Source organism: Neomonachus schauinslandi, chromosome 2, assembly GCF_002201575.2.
Source record: "Neomonachus schauinslandi chromosome 2, ASM220157v2, whole genome shotgun sequence".
NCBI classification, from domain to species: domain Eukaryota; kingdom Metazoa; phylum Chordata; class Mammalia; order Carnivora; family Phocidae; genus Neomonachus; species Neomonachus schauinslandi.
Genome location: NC_058404.1, coordinates 50,040,586 through 50,060,497, shown reverse-complemented (window position 1 = coordinate 50,060,497; position 19,912 = coordinate 50,040,586). Strand labels below are relative to the sequence as shown.

At 35.3% G+C, this 19,912-nt stretch overlaps 1 protein-coding gene and 1 non-coding gene across 2 annotated transcripts in view; one reads left to right on the top strand and one right to left on the bottom strand.

The window, feature by feature from the left end:
• Nucleotides 1-10,050: 10,050 nt before the first annotated feature.
• Nucleotides 10,051-19,912, bottom strand: part of FZD3 (frizzled class receptor 3) — an 89,505-nt gene continuing 79,643 nt past the window's right edge. Inside the window, exon 6 of the mRNA XM_021698867.2 lies at nt 10,051-10,318. Coding sequence (XP_021554542.1) covers nt 10,105-10,318 — 214 coding nt within the window. The 3' untranslated portion in view covers nt 10,051-10,104. The remainder of the gene's footprint in view (nt 10,319-19,912) is intronic.
• On the top strand, nt 19,503-19,609 carry LOC123324126. Its single transcript, XR_006539619.1, has one exon. It is a non-coding gene; the product is annotated as a U6 spliceosomal RNA (small nuclear RNA).

The window sequence follows — 19,912 nt, the reverse complement described above, 5'->3', positions numbered from 1 at the left end:
TTTAAATAATGAAAAAGGCATATTGTTTCTACCTTTGTATCTCTTGAAAAGAGGAGGAGGTGGTGGTCATGTTAATAGTAAAATGAGGAAAGATATTTTTCTATACTAAATGAGCAGAGATGGAAGATAGATAGGCCTAGCTGGATGGTAGAAAAAACTGAGACTGAAATACAAAGTCTTAAAAGAGTGTGCGTGATGGATATCTAAAATGCTTCTGATGTAGCTCTTGAACTGAAAAACAGAGGATCAGCAAGGCCCTGACTTCAATGACCCAAAGATCTAAATGACTAGCTCCCCTCCTCAAGGTCACTGAAGATATACAGCACTTTCAGACATCACATGGGTTCAGGGAAAGAGAAAGAGATTCCCAAGTTAGGTCACTTAATGGTATTTCTTGCCTCAAAAGCTTAATATTCTAATTGATAGTAATTTGTGTTAATAGCAATGTGTTTGTCTTTAATGCAGATTTATCTTTAAGAGGAATAAAAGGGCTATAGTCACTAACACTTGAACATGAATTAAAGCAAATTTCCTTCTTCTTAACACTTGAAGATAGATTATACTTCAGAAGTATTGATAAGGAAAACTAGGGATAGAAGGCAGGTAGGAAGGTCTTGAGCAATGTAGCATTTGAGGAATAGGCCAGATGGAGAGAGTATGTACCTGGGCAGGGCTCAGGGTATCACTAGAAAGAAGTGTACCAAGCGGTTACTGAGAGATACAAATCAACTTTCTCCACTATAAAAGTATATCTAAAACTGAGACATCTAGATTAATATGGAGTACACTAGATCAGCTCTTGTTGGCTAATCTGTTGCCCTTATTATTCATAATAATAATATTTATATGAAGAGAAGTTGTGTGAGCTTAGAACAATCCAATTTACAACCTCTAAGATAATAGCTCTTCTAAAATTCTGTGTTTCCTGTGGAGGAGCTTCGTATTTTTTACATGCATTTTTAAATTCACATACTTTTAGTATATTCAATAGGATTCATTATTTTAGAAGGCCTACCAAGAAGGTGAAATTCTATGGCTAGCAAAATTTGAGTTCATTGTACACATTGTGTGTGTGTGTGGGGGGGTACTTATTTTGCCTCTAAGATATTTACAGACTAATCAATTGATAATATGATAATCTCCTGGGATCTGAAAGTTTTTATGTAACTTACATATTCCCAAAAGGTATCTGCTTCAATTACTACAATCATTTTGTTTAAATACCTTTAAAACTAAGCAATTTAACTACAAAACAAAGCAGAAATTTCCTGTGGTTATCTACGGTTTGCATCTCCTTCATAAAGTCACTGATAGGTTGATAAGAGGAGTTGGAATGGAAGTCAATATACTTGTTCTAAAAGATCGTTTGTTTGCTTCTTTCTTGAATATGTATTATGAAATTGCAAACATTTGATCACTTTTGACAAACAAAACCAGCAATTTCACAGAGTTCAGAATAATACTATTCAACCATGATGACATAGTATAAATCTCCTTAAACTGTTTTTTTCTGAGAATCAGGCCATCTACAAAGGGTTTTCTGCTGAGATGACCATAATAACTTAATATACACTAAGAAAACAAGACAAAACAAAGGCTCACACACACACACACATACAAGCTCACATTAAGTAAAAGTGAGCTCCAGGTATCACATATTATAGACAGTGAAATAACTAATAGCTATTATTAATTATAGACACATATATTTATATAAATAATCCCCTAAATTCACTATCAGATTAAAATACAGCAAAGTCAGTATTTTCTAAGTTAAACAATTTTAAATTAGAAGAAACAGTTTCCATAGCTCTTTCAAATAACAAAAATAAGACAATTTAATAGCTTTTGAGTGTCAAATGAACTTCTCTTTTTGGGGCTGGGGAAATCGATGGTGGTGGTAATATCTTTATCGTACCAAAGTAAATGTCTAAACTGCAGTCACTCCTTCACAATATGTAATACTTTGAAACTTCAATGAAAAAATAAAACTCTCAAAAATAAAATTTTGCATTTGAAAAAAAGCAGAAAAGTTGAAGTTGGTGTTAAAGATATGTGAAATGGAATAATTCTAGAGAAGTGAATTTTTTTTAAAAAGATGAATGATAAAGAATTCAGATTTACTCTGATAACTCACAGCAAAGGCCGAGATAGCACCTGATGACAAGAGAACTTCCAGACTAATATTTTCAAAATGAGAGAATCCTTTTTATGATTAAAAAAAATAATTTTAAGTTCACATATAAAAAAAATACAGTATTTTCAAGTACATATTCACCTCAGTTCAATGTAAAGAACTTGTGTTGATTTTATCCCAGAAATATAGAATTATTTCTTATTAAATGTTTCTGCCGACAGGAGTAGTTCAGGGAAAAATTATCTGAGGCAGGGCTAAGGGAGTAAAGGAAGACAATTATAAATGTTCTTTTCAAAACTGGGGAGGGGAGAAGTAGTTAGAGAAATAGAAAAATGGTGGATGGATAAATATAAATTAAATCACGCTAGGATTATCTGCTTTATCTTACAGAATCTCCCATTATCGAAACCCAGAAAATCTTCAATGAAATGTTGGGACCTCAGATTCAAGTTTAACAAATGTAGTAACAAAACATGCAGAGCCAGAGAACTGAAAATAGAGGTGTTTTTTTTTTTTCCTTTACAGGCAATTACAAAATAATATTGTAACATAGCTATGCCTAAATGAGAGAACCTGGTCATCTAATTTAATTTCTGGAAGCCAGGAAAGTTATCTGATACAGTGAACTGACCAAAAAGACAAGGAATCAAGCATAGCCAAAGAACATCAGAAACCAGTACATTTTCCTACATCAACTTTCCATTATTCTTCCCTACCCATCAGACACCAAACCCAATACCTTGATTATAAATCTATAGACCAATGTGTTCAATAGGTTGATATGAGCTAATGCAGATAATCAGCGAAAGACAAAGATCTTTAAAAGTAACAGGAACCTCCTTGGCCTGGTTCTCAGAGAACACAAATGTACAAGAGAACTCTGCTGAGAGATGGTACTAATGGAATCTCTACATCCTATTAGATAGTTAAGGAGGCTTTATGAAAACATCTTCTGCATAGCCAGAAAAAAAATTAAAAATAACCACATTTATCTCTAATAATTTAGAGCAGGACATTGCTCATGACAATCTGGCAACTATACTTATTCAATGAATCTAAGAACATTTTAAGAATAATTATTGAGCAGAAAAATTTCAATCCACTCCTCTGCAATGACTTTTACATTTTATAATCATTTTAATGTTGGTAAAACCTGAGAGCTTTTATTTTTTTATTTTTTATTTTTTTAAATGTTTTATTTATTTATTCATGAGAGTCAGAGAGAGAGAGAGAGAGGCAGAGGGAGAAGCAGGCTCCCCACTTAGCAGGGAGCCCGATGCGGGACTCGATCCAGGACCCCGGGATCATGACCTGAGCCGAAGGCAGACGCTTAACCATCTGAGCCACCCAGGCGCCCCACCTGAGAGCTTTTAAATTAGCTATATGGGCCAGTGCTGTCACTGCTTTGTTTACTAATTTTATCATGAATACATTTTGTTTAAAGTTTAGGCTAACTAGCTATATTCATATTTAAGAGAACAAACACCACAAAATTTTATGTCATTTTTCTCCTGTATATCAGTTTTAAGGTGCATATGTTGGTGCTTTAGGAGACTTTTCCTATGGGAAAAAAAAAGATCATGTCAATTATTTGTAACCTTTCTTTCACTTTTATTTCTTTAAACTTTTATTATCTGTAATATAATTTCCTCCTTAAAATTACTCAAAATCATAACTGGAAAACGAAGTTAATAATATACCTGAATCCTAACAATTTAAGTATAGATTGCATTAACAGTACAGGCTGATCTAGTAAATATAGTTCATGGGAAGAATAACAAGGATAAAAGTAAGCCAGAATAATGACTACAAAATGGTAAGGGACAACCAAATTACAGGCAGGTGGAATTTGAAACACTACCTAATCTAAGCCCCTTGTTTTCTTTCATTTACAGATGAGAAAACCTGAGGTCCCAAGAGGTAAAATTTCAAAGTTACAAAGCTCATTGAAAACAGAGGCAATACTAGAAATCAGGTCTCCTGACTCAAAATTCTGTGGTATTTAAAAAATAACATAATGCATTGGTACTAAGCATTAGGGAAAGAAATCTGCCAATTCATAAAACAAATTATGAAGCTCTAAAGTTTTTCTTTTAAGTCAATAAGCACAACACAAAGAAATATTTGCAAGTTAGCAATATACACAAGCTGACTTATTATATAACAAAAACCTTAGGGCTGCTACAACAATAATAATAAAGTAGTTCACCCTACTTCAGGAAATATGATAAAATAACAAACTGAAAAATATCATTGTCTTATAAATACTAAAGTTACTAGTAAATGGTAATTACCACAATAGAACACTGAATCTTCAAATTCTGAATTATTACAAAGTAAAAAACTTATTTATCAGGGAAAACTGGTGACAGTAGCCAATAAAATGAGAATAAATTAAGAGCAATGCTAGCATACCAATGAAAATGTCCAAGAAAGGACACAATAGATGTCCTGAGATAAATGATCATTTAAAAAAGATAATCTGAAGGGAACTATTCTTTAATGCATTTAAAAAGACTGAACTACTCTCTTTTGTAGGAAGTAATGTATCGGTGTGGGATTTGACTAAAATATAAGTGACACTTTATCTTTATGGCAACAAAATTTTATTTTCTAATTAGAGATCATGGAATAACTATTAACTTATTATATTAAATCTCTGCAAATCAACCAAATGGGAATGTCCAAGAAATGGCTGGTTTTAGGTGGACCATAACATTTTCTTTCCTAGAAGATTTTGGATCTTGGGAGAAAATTATAATCCTGTATCAGTTTGACTATTAAAGAAATATAGGATTAAAATTAGAAAAAAATCCCAGGAGACTGTGTACAGTCAGATGAAGGGTAAGGTTGCTTAGTCCTCCTATTCCTTTCCCCCTCATATCACTGGAACAACAAAAACTAAATTATGAAGAGATGTCAATGTAATTCTTTTCATATAAAACAGAAATGACTTAATAATGTATAAATGCGGCTACTGGGAAACAAATGGATTGAATACGAACACTTTATTTTAATCTGAAAAGGCATAAGTTTAGAAGAATCATGAATTCCTTTGTAAATCTAGGTTCCATAAAAATGCTCTTTTGTGTGTTGATGTGTGGAAAAGAATGGCGAAATCCTTACTTTATGTAGGTTTAAAAAATTATATATACAAACAGACAATTAAGATAATGTTACAACTTAAAATTTAAAGTTTTGCCATGATGAATATCAAGTTATGGTTATTAACTTTTTAAAATTTGTTCTTAATCAGAAAGAATTAGGCACATGAAAGTCCTCAAAGGAAAAAGTTATAGGGTCTATACTGTTTGTATTTTTCTTGTAAGTTTCAATGGAGTCAATTTATATAATTCCGTATCAGAAGAAAAATATAATGGAGATCCCCAAATTTCTGTTGAGAGTGACCTACAAATTTAACTGTATAAATTTGAGATCATGCTCTGTTATACATATATTAAACAGCTAACACAGTTTAAGGGCATAGCTACTCTTGAAAAAGAACCTCATTTTTAAAAGGTTAATTGAATTGTTGACTTAAAGATTATACCAAACAAATAATGGTCTAATTGCCTACTTTGTTGTTGCTGCTAAATACTACTGAAGACCATATCCTTGTTTTCTATAACCCCCAAGTTCTAACAAAAACAAATAATATCCGTAGAGCCATTTACAGGTTACAGAGCACGATAACACATGTTATCTCATTTGATCCTTACAGCTAAAGTCCAGTGAGGTAGGTTTGGGGACCAAAAATTACCTTATCCTCATTTTAGACTGAAGAAATGGGAGACTAAATGACTTGTCCAGCTCACATCATAATTATGGGTCTTTGAATTCCAAGCCTAATGGAATTTTCACTGCACTAGACTATGTAAGTCATCCAAGTGATAATATGTAAATATAGCTTTGGCATGTCAAAAGCAGTATAAATATCATCATAATGAAATTTTGGTATGTTACTGTTTTCTAAGCTCTGGCCAATGATCCACTAAAATTTTTTTTTAAGTAGTTCCTTTTATATCACAGGGATATAGCCCCACCAAGATAGTTACAACTTGTTATATCCAGCTCTTATCACAAAGAAACTAATGAGGTAGGCTAAAACGTAGTAAATTTTTTCTAAATTAAGGAGATTCTTAGAATTTTCATACATCTGCTCTAAGAAGCTGAAAATCATTACTAATAAAGGTTTGCTTGAATGTTCATTTACCCAACTAGTCTACAAAGATCTAACTTAACATAAAACCAACAAGAGCTTAAATACTTCTAAGAATTGCTATTCACCTTTTAAAATTAATAAAGTGTTGGTACAAGTTTGTGTATATATTTCTTGTGCAAGTTACGTATTTATTACTTGCCACATGTTATTCTGGTAAAGCAGAGACTTCATTTCACTCAATTTAAATTTAGATCCTTCAAATTCCTTTGAGGGAATTTGAATCTCACTACTAAGGCTAAAAGTGAGTTTTATGACATGTGTTGTTCATTCATAAACATTTATTGAAAAACCTACTATATACTAAGCACTTTGTAGTTGTGATTAATCAATTTTAATTGATTAATCAAAATTAATCAATTTCAATTTTTCTTTGAAACCAATTATTGTTTTGAGCTTAATATTATCTTTTGCTTTAATTATTGAACAAATTAAACAGTATTGGTGAAATCGAAGTACTTTTTGAAAGCCTCTTGATTATATATTAACATTTTATTTTTTTTATTTATTTATTTTTAACAAGTTCTTTTTTTTTTTTTAAAGATTTTATTTATTTATTTGACAGAAACAGAGACAGCGAGAGCAGGAACACAAGCAGGGGGAGAGGGAGAGGGAGAAGCAGGCTTCCCGCTGAGCCGGGAGCCCGATGTGGGGCTCGATCCCAGGACCCTGGGATCATGACCTGAGCTGAAGGCAGTCGCTTAACCAACTGAGCCACCCAGGCGCCCCTATATATTAACATTTTAGAGAGAACTATTATTTTCTCAGTTGTCAGCTGTATAAATAAAATACTAAACATTATCACATGCCAATCAAAACACAAATTAAAGTTAAACAGATGGTAAGAAAGCTGTCCCAACTTGTTCAAGTTGGTTTAAAGGAACTGAGACTTTGAAATTGCTGGTTTGCTATAGTTCTTTAACTGTTTCTTAAAAAAAAGTCTTAATTTAAAGCACCAGTTTGATAAATAACATGACCCAAACTAAATACTGTATCTAAAACGATGCATTGATGATATTAAATAAATTTTGTGGAGCAAAATTAAGATACTTAAAGTAACTGAAATGTCAACATAGCATTTACATATATGCTGACAGTGAGTTTAACAAAGAAGATAAAATGCATATATAAAAAACAGGAAGCACAAAGTTAAGATATTCATAACTGTCTACACTTGGCCTACTTGTACAAGAAAATCAATTAACATTTTGGCAATTGATAATATAATGCAGATGGCGATGGATGACAACATCTTTGAGCTCAAACTGGTACCTTCTATTTTAACTTATTTTTGTTTCTGAATGTTTGTTTTGGTCCCCTCATGCTGTTCTCAGGGGAGATTCTCAGAAAAAAAGCCTTATGAATTACTAAGTTACTGTATAAATGAGTTGTTGTAAATTTGGCCTTCAGAGGAAAGGTTTACTAATTGTCAGTTATGAGGGAAATTAGAGTCTGCCTATCTAGTACTAACTCCAGTTCCAAGGAGAAAGACGATGAAGACAGAGGAAAAAGAAAAATGCTTTGGGGCTAAATGTTCAAATATGTTCTATAAAGAGCTAATCATAAACAATAAGACATATGTACTTTGAAAAAATATGACATACAAATTATCAGAAAACTGATTTTTGTACTTGATGAAAGCCTTTTTTTTCAACACCTAATTTCTTGGTATTTTTTATTTTAAAGGAGAGGGAAAAAGTACACATAAATTAAACACATGTCAAGGAATGTACTACAGTAGCCCTCAAACAAATCTCTTAAATCCTTAATAATCTTAATCCCTTATATTTCATAATGCTTTACAGTTTTCAAAAAGCTTTCATATGATTTTTCATGTGATCCCCATTTGACAACTTTGTGAGGTAGGTACTTATTTTCTATCTTCATTTATAAACAAGGGAACTGAGGCTCAGAGAAATGTACTTGTTAAAGGTGACAAAACTGGCGTATGACAAAGCCAGGCCTCTCTAGAGTCTTGGAATATTTTCCGAAGTGTGATTCTTGGATTACCTGCATTAAGAATCACCTGTAGTATTTTTAGAACTACAGACTTTAAAATTGGACTTTACTTACTGAATATGAATCTTTAGGGGTGGGGCCCCAAGTTCCACATTTATAATGGACAATAAAATGAAGAAAAGTTGTATATCAGGTAATGATACAAAAGCACAACATTGAGTCCAGCTAGATATTTATGTGATATAATATGATGCCATCAGCTCATTATCAGGCAGCAAGTTAGTTTGAAACAGCCTGCAGCCTGGCTGCAGATCAGAATCACCTAGAAAGCTTTTTAAAAAAAACTACTAATTCTCCTCTGAATGAGAGGAAGGTGTTGAGCAACAGAAGTTCCGCAAGTGATTCTTATCTATAGTCAGGGCTGAGGACCACTTGTTTAAATACGCTTTTCTATAAAACACATCCAGCATTTTCCACAATTTTTCTTTCCCTTCTAAGCAATTTCATGCCTAATAAAGTTGCAGTTTTTATTGTAAATTGTTTAAACAGTACACGACAAAATGTCAAACATTTTTGAATTGATATTGGTAAGACTAAATATTATACTTCACAGCAAGACTAATCATGCTTCATTTAGTTACAATGATTTTCAAATACCTCAATCACCACTTTGGACTTAGGTTATACATATTTCAACTGTAAAAAAAAAAAAAGATCCAGAATCTGAAAACAAGAACGTGGGGCAAAAAGCTGTAACCTAATGGCTACTGGGCAATGCAAATGCAGACAATCAAGTCACTGATAGGAGGGGCCTGGGTACCACGATCTGGTGGCTTTGGCAAGATCACATCTCACTGTAGAAAAATACAACAAAGAATATAGAGAAAACATTTTGCCATTTTGTAATTGTGATTCCCACAAAAAAGTTTATAATGTGTGATGTTTCTCTTATTACATGCCTCCATGGAACAGATCTGAACATGAAGTTCTCTGTGAATCAATACTACTACATGGGAAAAGATGACTACAAATTAAACTTCTTCCACCATGCATATGGTTAAGTTATAAAAACATAGCCAGTAAAAGTAATATTTACAAAAGTAATAAAGAGCACAATTATAGAGAAAAAATGTCCATCTCCGCCTTTTATTCCATTGCAAATCCTAATCCTGTATGTCTCTGGATGAAGATTATTTTGATAGTATTTTTAAAGAGCCTTCAGTAGACTATTCAGATTCTTCCGCTGATCTTATATCCTATTAGCTAAAATACCCTTGCTGATTTATCAAATTCTCCGACAGTTTAAAAACATAGTTCTTCTTCACTTAGTGGAAAGAAAACTACAAAGTCCAACTATTCATCTGAGAAATAAGCCTTGCATAGAAAATTTCCTTAATTCTGAAATTTTGTTTTATTAATACAACTACCAGAATGTTATCTCACAACTAGTTGATATCATATGAAAGTTCACTACAAAGCAGTCACCACACATTTAGGGTTTTTCTAAATATAAAATAAGTGGGTTTATAAAAATGCTGACCAGACAAATAATTATCTCTTCATAACCTAGAAATAAGAATTATTTATGTGATGATATAATTATTAGCATTTTTGATGCCTTGATGTTCCAAGTTTGATGCAATATAAAAAGTAAAAGTTTACTTTTCCAGTGGACACAATCTGCACCTGACTGAAAGCATGATAACAGTGAGTTACAGCAATCAGTCAAGCAAAGGCAAAGAATAAAGTCTGCTTTTTAAATAGCGCAAGTTTTCCACCTTCGGACAATTTAAGCACTGGTTCCATCTTCTTCAATAACCCGATTCATGCTGGTACCGTGGGTGATGTGAGTCATGGGATTATTACTGAGGTCTCTGATGCTGCTATGTCGGGACTGTTCATTGAGCCGGTGAGAGCTACTGTGCCTCGAGTGATCCGTCAGTCGTGACATGCTGCCGTGAGGTAGTCTCTCTTCCATTCCTCTGTAACTGCAGGGAGTGTACCTAACACACAAGAATTTATTTTGAAGCAGGTAACAGAACACACCAGAAAACTAAGAACTGTCATGAAAATGCCTCATTACGTAAAATGATTAGGAAACCAACAAGTGAAAAAGTAACAACCAACTTTTGATGATTTTACAGTAATTTCAACAGGTAGACTTATTCACATGGTTGACCAGAAAGGGAGAAACCCATCTCATTAAATTCAGAATTAAGGTCTTATTCTTTGCAAAGAGACAGAAGCTAAGGTTAAATAGAGCTGACTGATACAGAGCTATCTGCAAAATATGGATACTTTCCACATTCAAATGAATTTTGGATTATGAGGTGGGTTCTGGCAGAGGAGGAACAAGAATAGAAGAAATAGGGCATTATCCCAGGGAGTCTATAAGGCTGGTTATAATTAGTAGTACAACAAACTCAAATTTTACTGAAAGACTAGGGTTGAAAGAGGGAGCATATGAAATTAGAGGAGAAATTAGTGTAACCTAAAAAAAAAGGTGAATGAATTGTCAAGCAATGATGACAGTATGTGCCGACAGCTTCTTTCTAGATATCCCAGTCAACAGCTGAACAACTACCTAATTACTTTTCATTAGGGCTTGAGGCTGTGAAGATGCTATTTCATAAAAGCTACATCTATTTAAATATTCTAGTAACAACCTCATAACATTTGTAACCTATATTCCAGATAAAGCAAATTCTCTCCTTACCCCTAGCCCAAGACCCAGCTTTTGAGAAGTACAATGTATGTGAACTATGTTTCACTGCGTATTGCAGGCAGGCAGTCTTCTCTCCATCATTGTGTTTATCTTGAAAGACAACAGTGGGAGCATCAGAGATAAGAAAACACACTTACATATACCTCTTTGTAAAAAAGTAATTTAGGATAACAAAGCTCAAAGAAAATGTAACTGAATATAATTTATAACTTTAATTAACATATATTAAATTTTACTTTAATACTGCTAAAATTAAAAAGGATATAGCAGGCCATTCCTTTTTAAAATAGTCAATGGGGGGGGGCACGTTGGTGGCTCAGTTGGTTGGTTAAGTGACTGACTTCGGCTCAGATCATGATCCTGGAGTCCCAGGGTCAAGTCCCACATAGAGCTCCCTGCTCAGCAGGGAGTCTCCTTCTCCCTCTGAACCTCCCCCCTCTTGTGCTCTCTCTCTCATTCTCTCTCAAATAAATAAATAAAATAAAATAAAAATAGTCATCAGAGGTGCCTGCATGGCTCAGTTGGTTGAGCGTCTGACTCTTGGTTTCAGCTTAGGTTGTGATCTCATGGTTGTGAGATCAGCCCTGCGTGGGGCTACATGCTGGGAATGGAGGTTGCTTAAGATTCTCTCTCTCCCTCTGACCCTTTCCCCACCCCATCCCCTGCTCACATGTGTGCTTGTTCTCTCTCTAAAAAATAAAATAAATTTTTAAAAATGGTCATCAAAAGAATGAATCAAGCAGCTGAAGACCTATTGGCTGTCAAAATCATTCATTTATCATTTCTTCATAATAATTACAAATTTCATGACAATATGAATCATTTATAAAATTTAAAGATTTTAAAGACTGGTTCATACACTACTGAGGTAATCCAGTTTTATAGAAGTGCTTGTCAAATGTTTTCATCAGATCACAGTTAAAAAATTGAGAAGCCCTGGGGTACCTGGGTAGCTCAGTGGGTTAAGCATGTGCCTTCAGCGCAGGTCATGATCCCAGGGTTCTGGGATGTGGCCTAGCTACAGGCTCCCTGCTTAGTGGAGATCCTGCTTCTCTATCTGCCCCTCCCCCCAGCACATGATCTTTCTCCCTCAAATAAGTATTTTTTTAAAAAATTGAGAAGTCCTTTTATTTATTTATTTTTTTATTAAAAGATTTATCCATTTATTTTAGAGAGAAAGAGTGAGAGAGCACACAAGTGGGGGGAGGGGCAGAAGGAGAGAAGCAGACCCCCTGCTCAGTGTGGAGCCCCCACATGGCTTGATCTCATGAGCCCAAGATCATGACCTGAGACAGAACCAAGAGTTGCATGCCTAACCTCTGGAGCCACCCAGACGCCCCTATTTTTTAGTTTTTTAAAGATTTTCTTTTTCTTTTTTTAAAATATCTTATTTATTTATTTGACAGAGAGAGACACAGCGAGAGAGGGAACACAAGCAGGGGGAGAGGGAGCCACCCAGGTGCCCTAAAGATTTTATTTTTAAGTAATCTCTACCCTCAGCATGGGACTTGAACTCACAACCCTGAGACCAAGAGTTGTGTGCTCCACCAACTGAGGCAGCAGGGTGCCTCAGAAGTCCTTTTAAAATGATAAAAGAAAGCATGTCTTTTGTTTTCTGTCTGAATAAAGCAAAAAAAAATTTAAGAATGATAAGATGCATTTTAAATATTTTTAAAATTTCTTATGTTAGTAGGTAAAAGAGCATTTAATTCTTTTTTTTTTTTTTTAACTAACATCTAATGTATTATTTGTTTCATGGGTACAGGTCTGTGATTCATCAGTCTTACACAATTCACAGCACTCACCATAGCACATACCCTCCCCAATGTCCATCACCCAATTCACAGCGCTCATCATACCCTCCCCAATGTCCATCACCCAGCCACCCCATCCCTCCCACCCCCCACCACTCCAGCAACCCTGTTTGTTTCCTGAGGTTAAGAGTCTCTTATGGTTTGTCTCCCTCTCTGGTTTTGTCTTGTTTCATTTTTCCCTCCCTTCCCCTACGATCCTCTGTCTTGTTTCTCAAATTCCTCATATCAGTGAGATCATATGATACTTGTCTTTCTCTGATTGACTTATTTTGCTTATTTCTAGTTCCATCCATGTAGTTGCAAAAGGCAAGATTTCATCTGTTTGATGAATGCATAATATTCCATTGTATATATATACACCACATCTTCTTTATCCATTCATCTGTTGATGGACATCTAGGCTCTTTCCATAGTTTGGCTATTGTGGACATTGCTGCTATAAACACTGGGGTGTACATGCTCCTTCGGATCACTACATTTGTATCTTTGGGGTAAATACCCAGTAGTGCAATTGCTGGGTCGTCGGGTAGCTCTATTTTCAACTTTTTGAGGAACCTCCATACTGTTTTCCAGAGTGGCTGCACCAGCTTGCATTCCCACCAACAGTGTAGGAGGTTCCCCTTTCTCTGCATCCTCACCAACATCTGTCGTTTCCTGACTTGTTAATTTTTGCCATTCTGACTGGTGTGAGGTGGTATCTCATTGAGGTTTTGATTTGGATTTCCCTGATGCCAAGTGATGTTGAGCACTTTTTCATGTGTCTGTTGGCCAGTTGGACATCTTCTTTGCAGAAATGTCTGTTTATGTCTTCTGCCCATTTCTTGATTGGATTATTTGTTCTTTGGGTGTTGAGTTTGAGAAGTTCTTTACAGATTTTGGATACTAGCCCTTTATCTGATATGTCATTTGCAAATATCTTCTCCCATTCTGTCAGTTGTCTTTTGGTTTCGTTGACTGTTCCCTTTGCTGTGCAGAAGCTTTTTATCTTGATGAAGTCCCAGCAGTTCATTTTTGCCCTTGCTTCCCTTGCCTTTGGCGATGTGACTAGGAAGGATTTGCTGTGGTTGAGGTCGAAGAGGTTGCTGCCTGTGTTCTCCTCAAGGATTTTGATGGATTCCTGTCTCACATTTAGGTCTTTCATCCATTTTGAGTCTATTTTTGTGTGTGGTGTAAGGAAATGGTCCAGTTTCATTCTTCTGCATGTGGCTGTCCAATTTTCCCAACACCATTTGTTGAAGAGACTGTCTTTTTTCCACTGGATTTTCTTTCCTGCTTTGTCAAAGATTGGTTGACCATAGAGTTGAGGGTCCATTTCTGGGCTCTCTATTCTGTTCCATTGATCTATGTGTCTGTTTTTGTGCCAGTACCATACTGTCTTGATGATTACAGCTTTGTGATAGAGCTTGAAGTCCAGAATTGTGATGCCACCAGCTTTGCTTTTCTTTTTCAACATTCCTCTGGCTATTCGGGGTCTTTTCTGGTTCCATACAAATTTTAGGATTATTTGTTCCATTTCTTTGAAAAAAGTTGATGGTATTTTGATAGGGATTGCATTAAATGTGTAGGTTGCTCTAGATAGCATAGACATTTTAACAATATTTGTTCTTCCAATCCATGAGCATGGAACCTTTTTCCATTTCTTTGTGTCTTCCTCAATTTCTTTCATGAGTATTCTATAGTTTTCTGAGTACAGATTCTTTGCCTCTTTGGTTAGATTTATTCCTAGGTATCTTATGGTTTTGGGTGCAATTGTAAACGGGATTGGCTCCTTAATTTCTCTTTCTTCTGTCTTGTTGGTGGTGGATAGAAATGCAACTGATTTCTGTGCATTGATTTTATATCCTACCACTTTACTGAATTCCTGTATGAGTTCTAGCAGTTTTGGGGTGGAGTCTTTTGGGTTTTCCACATAAAGTATCATATCATCTGCAAAAAGTTAGAGTTTCACTTCTTCTTTTCTGATTCGGACGCCTTTGATTTCTTTTTGTTGTCTGATTGCTGAGGGTAGGACTTCTAGTACTATGCTGAATAGCAGTGGTGATAGTGGACATCCCTGCCATGTTCCTGACCCTAGGGAAAAGCTGTCAGTTTTTCCCCACTGAGAATGAGTTTTGCTGTGGGTTCATAGACGGCTTTTATGATATTGAGGTATGTACCCTTTATCCCTACACTCTGAAGAGTTTTAATCAAGAAAGGATGCTGTACTTTATCAAATGCTTTTTTCTGCATCTATTGAGAGGATCATATGATTCTTGTTCTTTCTTTTATTAATGTATTGTATCATATTGATTGATTTGCGGATGTTGAACCAATCTTGCAGGCCAGGAATAAATCCCACTTGGTCGTGGTGAATAATCCTTTTAATGTACTGTTGGATCCTATTAGGTAGTATTTTGGTGAGAATTTTTGCATCCATGTTCATCAGGGATATTGGTCTGTAGTTCTCCTTTTTGATGGGGTCTTTGTCTGGTTTTGGGATCAAGGTAATGCTGGCTTCATAAAATGAGTTTGGAAGTTCTCCTTCTATTTCTAATTTTGGAACAGTTTCAGAAGAATAGGTATTAATTCTCCTTTAAATGTTTGGTAGAATACCCCTGGGAAGCCATCTGGCCCTGGGCTCTTATTTGTTGGGATATTTTTGATTACTGCTTCAATTTCCTTCGTGGTTATGGGTCTGTTCAGGTTTTCTACTTCTTCCTGGTTCAGTTTCGTTAGCTTATACGTCTCTAGGAATGCATCCAATTCTTCCAGATTATTTAACTTGCTGGCATATAGTTGCTCATAATATGTTCTTATAATTGTTTGTATTTCTTTAGTGTTGGCTGTGATCTCTCCTCTTTCATTCATGATTTTATTTGGGTCAGTTCTCTTTTCTTTTTGATAAGTCTGGCCAGGGGTTTATCAATCTTATTAATTCTTTCAAAGAACCAGCTCCTAGTTTCATTGATCTGTTCTACTGTTCTTTTGGTTTCTATTTCATTGATTTCTGCTCTAATCTTTATTATTTCTCTTCTCCTGCTGGGTTTAGGCTTTATTTGTTCTTTCTCCAGATCCCTTCAGTGTAGGGTTAGATTGCGTATTTGAGACCTTTCTTGTTTCTTGAGAAAGGCTTGTATTGCTATATACTTTCCTCTTAGGACCGCCTTTGTTATATCCCAAAGATTTTGAACAGTTGTGTTTTCATTTTCATTTGTTTCCATGAATTTTTTAAATTCTTCTTTGATTTCCTGGTTGACTATTCATTCTTCAGTAGGATGCTCTTTAGCCTCCATGTATTTGAGTTCTTTTCGACTTTCCTCTTGTGATTGAGTTCTAGTTTCAAAGCACTGTGGTCCGAGGATATGCAGGGAATGATCCCAATCTTTTGGTACTGGTTGAGACCTGATTTGTGACCCAGGATGTGATCTATTCTGGAGAATGTTCCATGTGCACTAGAGAAGAATGTGTATTCTGTTGCTTTGGGATGGAATGTTCTGAACGTATCTGTGAAGTCCATCTGGTCCAGTGTGTCATTTAAAGCCTTAATTTCCTTGTTGATCTTTTGCTTAGATGATCTGTCCATTTCAGTGAGGGGGGTGTTAAAGTCCCCCACTATTATTGTATTGTTGTTGATGTGTTTCTTTGCTTTTGTTATTAATTGGCTTATATAATTGGCTGCTCCCACATTAGGGGCATAGATATTTACAGTTGTTAGATCTTCTTGTTGGATAGACCCTTTAAGTAGGATATAGTGTCCTTCCTCATCTCTTATTACAGTCTTTGGTTTAAAATCTAATTTGTCTGATATAAGGATTGCCACACCAGCTTTCTTTTGATGTCCATTAGCACGGTAAATTGTTTTCCACCCCCACACTTTAAATCTGGAGGTGTCTTTGGGTCTAAAATGAGTCTCCTGCAGACAGCATATTGATGGGTCTTGTTTTTTAATCCAATCTGATACCCCGTGTCTTTTGATTGGGGCATTTAGCCCATTTACATTCAGGGTAACTATTGAAAGATATGAATTTAGTGCCATTGTATTTGCCTGTAAGGTGACTGTTACTGTATATTGTCTGTGTTCCTTCCTGGTCTATGTTACTTTTAGGCTCTCTCTTTGCTTAGAGGACCCCCTTCAATATTTCTCTTAGTTTTTGTTTAATCTGGAAGCTTTTTATCTCTCCTTCTATTTTCAATGACAGCCTAGATGGATATAGTATTCTTGGCTGCATATTTTTCTCTTTTAGTGCTCTGAATATATCATGCCAGTCCTTTCTGGCCTGCCAGGTCTCTGTGGATAGGTCTGTTGCCAATCTAATGTTTCTACCATTGTAGGTTACAAACCTCTTGTCCAGAGCTGCTTTCAGGATTTTCTCTTTGTCTCTGAGATTTGTGAGTTTTACTATTATATGTCAGGTGTTGACCTATTTTTATTGATTTTGAGGGAGAATTCTCTGTGCCTCCTGGATTTTGATGCCAAAATGCTTCCTTTCCCAAATTAGGGAAGTTCTCCGCTGTAATTTGCTCTAATATACCTTCTGCCCCTCTCTCTCTTTCTTCTTCTGGGATCCCAATTATTCTAATATTGTTTCGTCTTATGGTACCACTTACCTCTCGAATTCTGCCCTCGTAATTCAGTAGTTGTTTATCTCTCTTTTTCTCAGCTTCTTTATTCTCCATCATTTGGTCTTCTATATCACTAATTGTCTCTTGTGCCTCATTTATCCTAGCAGTTAGATTCTCCATTTTTTATTGCACCTCATTAATAGCCTTTTTGATTTCGACTTGATTAGATATTAGTTCTTTTATTTCTCCAGAAAGGGTTCTTTAGTATCTTTAATGCTTTTTTCAAGCCCATCTTTATAATCATCATTCTGAACTCTAGTTCCGACATCTTACTAATGTCTGTATTGATTAGGTCCCTGGCAGTCAGTACTGCCTCTTGTTCTTTTTTTTTTTTTGAGGTGAGTTTTTCCATCTTGTCATTTTGTCCAGAGAATAGATGAATGAGAGAACAAAATGCTAAAAGGGTAACAACAATCGCAGAAAAATATACACTTCCAGAAAGTGGTCACTTTTCTGTTCATAGAATTGCTGCTATTCTTTTCTTCAATCTCCTGTTGAGTTTGTAGGTGTTCAGAATGGTTTGATAACTATCTAGCTGAATTCCTGGGACCAGATGAGATTTAGGTCTCCTACTCCTCCACCATCTTGCTTCTCTCCCCAAGAACACTTAATTCTTATCTATTAAAAGATATTTCACATTCAAGACAAATAGTTCTTTTTTGGGTTTTTTTTTTTTAAGATTTTATTTATTTTTTTAGAGAGCGAGCGAGCGAGAGAGAAACAGCATGAGAGGGGAGAGGGTCAGAGGGAGAAGCAGGCTTCCCGCTGAGCTGGGAGCCCGATGTGGGACTCGATCCCAGGACCCTGGGATCATGACCTGAGCCGAAGGCAGACACTCAACCATCTGAGCCACCCAGGTGCCGAATAGTTTTAAATTTGATTTGTATATTTTGGTAAAATAATTACACTGTTTGCAAATGAAAATATTTCAGAATGAGATTATTCTAGTTAATAATTATTATTTTGCATCATGATTATTGTCCTAAATGAGGTGAAAGATTTTTCCAAATATAATTTGCCAGGTAATTTGGAGATCTTTCACCTCTCAAATGACTTCAAAAGCATCTATTTCAAATAAATATGGCAAATGAAAAAAGCCAACTATGATACAGTTTAATGAATGATATCAAAGTAATTAAAAAATAGAAACAAATCATTATTTAAAAATATGAATTGGGTATTTTCTAAAATAAAACCTAAATCTTTGAGTTTAACAAATAAGACTCAAAAGATACATTTTTCATAGAAAAAAATTACTATATTGAGTTCTTATGTTGATTTATTTAAATGAAATATAAGGTTATCACAAAATTCTAGAGTATGAACAACCTGCCCATGGATAATTAGGAATCAACTACACAGAAAAATAAATTTAATTATAGTGTTTAATCTCAATTGTATATATGGGAATTACCAAATTTATTTATCTTTTGCCAGTCATTTAAACCACTGTGACTGGGGCACCTAGGTGGCACAATCGGTTAAGTGTCTGACTCTTGGTTTTGGCTCAGGTCATTATCTCAGAGTCATGAGATCAAGCCCCACATTGGACTCCATACTCAGCATGGACTCTGCTTAAGACTCTCTCATCCTCTCCCTCTCTCTGCCCCTACCCCCCTGCTCTTTCTCTCTCTCAAAATAAATATTTTTTTAAAAAAACAACACTGTGACCATCTACTCTAATATACAATATAAAAATGTACATTCATTTTAATATAAGTTTAGGCAAAATGATAGGAATGGTTAATTTGCTGAAAAGATAATATGGTGTATTCCAAAGTCAAAATGAAAGAAACTTAAAGATGATTTAATCTTTTTGATTCTCTATACTAGTTGCTGCCATTAATATAAATAATGGAATTCATTTTGGTTTAACCAGTATCTCATTATATTCATTCCCTAGCTTTCCCTTGTTATGTCATCTACTTATCACCTAATCACTCATTCCCAAACCTCCACCTACCTACTCAGCCACTTCCTTTTCTACCCATTATTTGCCTCAGTCTATTTTATTTCATGAAGCACTGAGATAAATAATTACCCATCGTGCTCGCTTCGGCAGCACATATACTAAAATTGGAACGATACAGAGAAGATTAGCATGGCCCCTGCGCAAGGATGACACGCAAATTCGTGAAGCGTTCCATATTTTTATTCTTAATCTCAGGAAACAAACTGAGGGTTGCTGGAGTGGGGGGTGGGGTGGGAAGGATGGGGTGACTGGGTGATAGACACTGGGGAGGGTACGTGCTCTGGTAAGCGCTGTGAATTTTGCAAGACTGTTGAATCTCAGATCTGTACCTCTGAAACAAATAATGCAATATATGTTAAGAAAAAAAAAAAAAAGAAGAAGAAGAAGGTAGCGGGAGGGGAAGAATGAAGCGGGGGAAATCGGAGGGGTAGACGAACCATGAGAGACGATGGACTCTGAAAAACAAACAGGGTTCTAGAGGGGA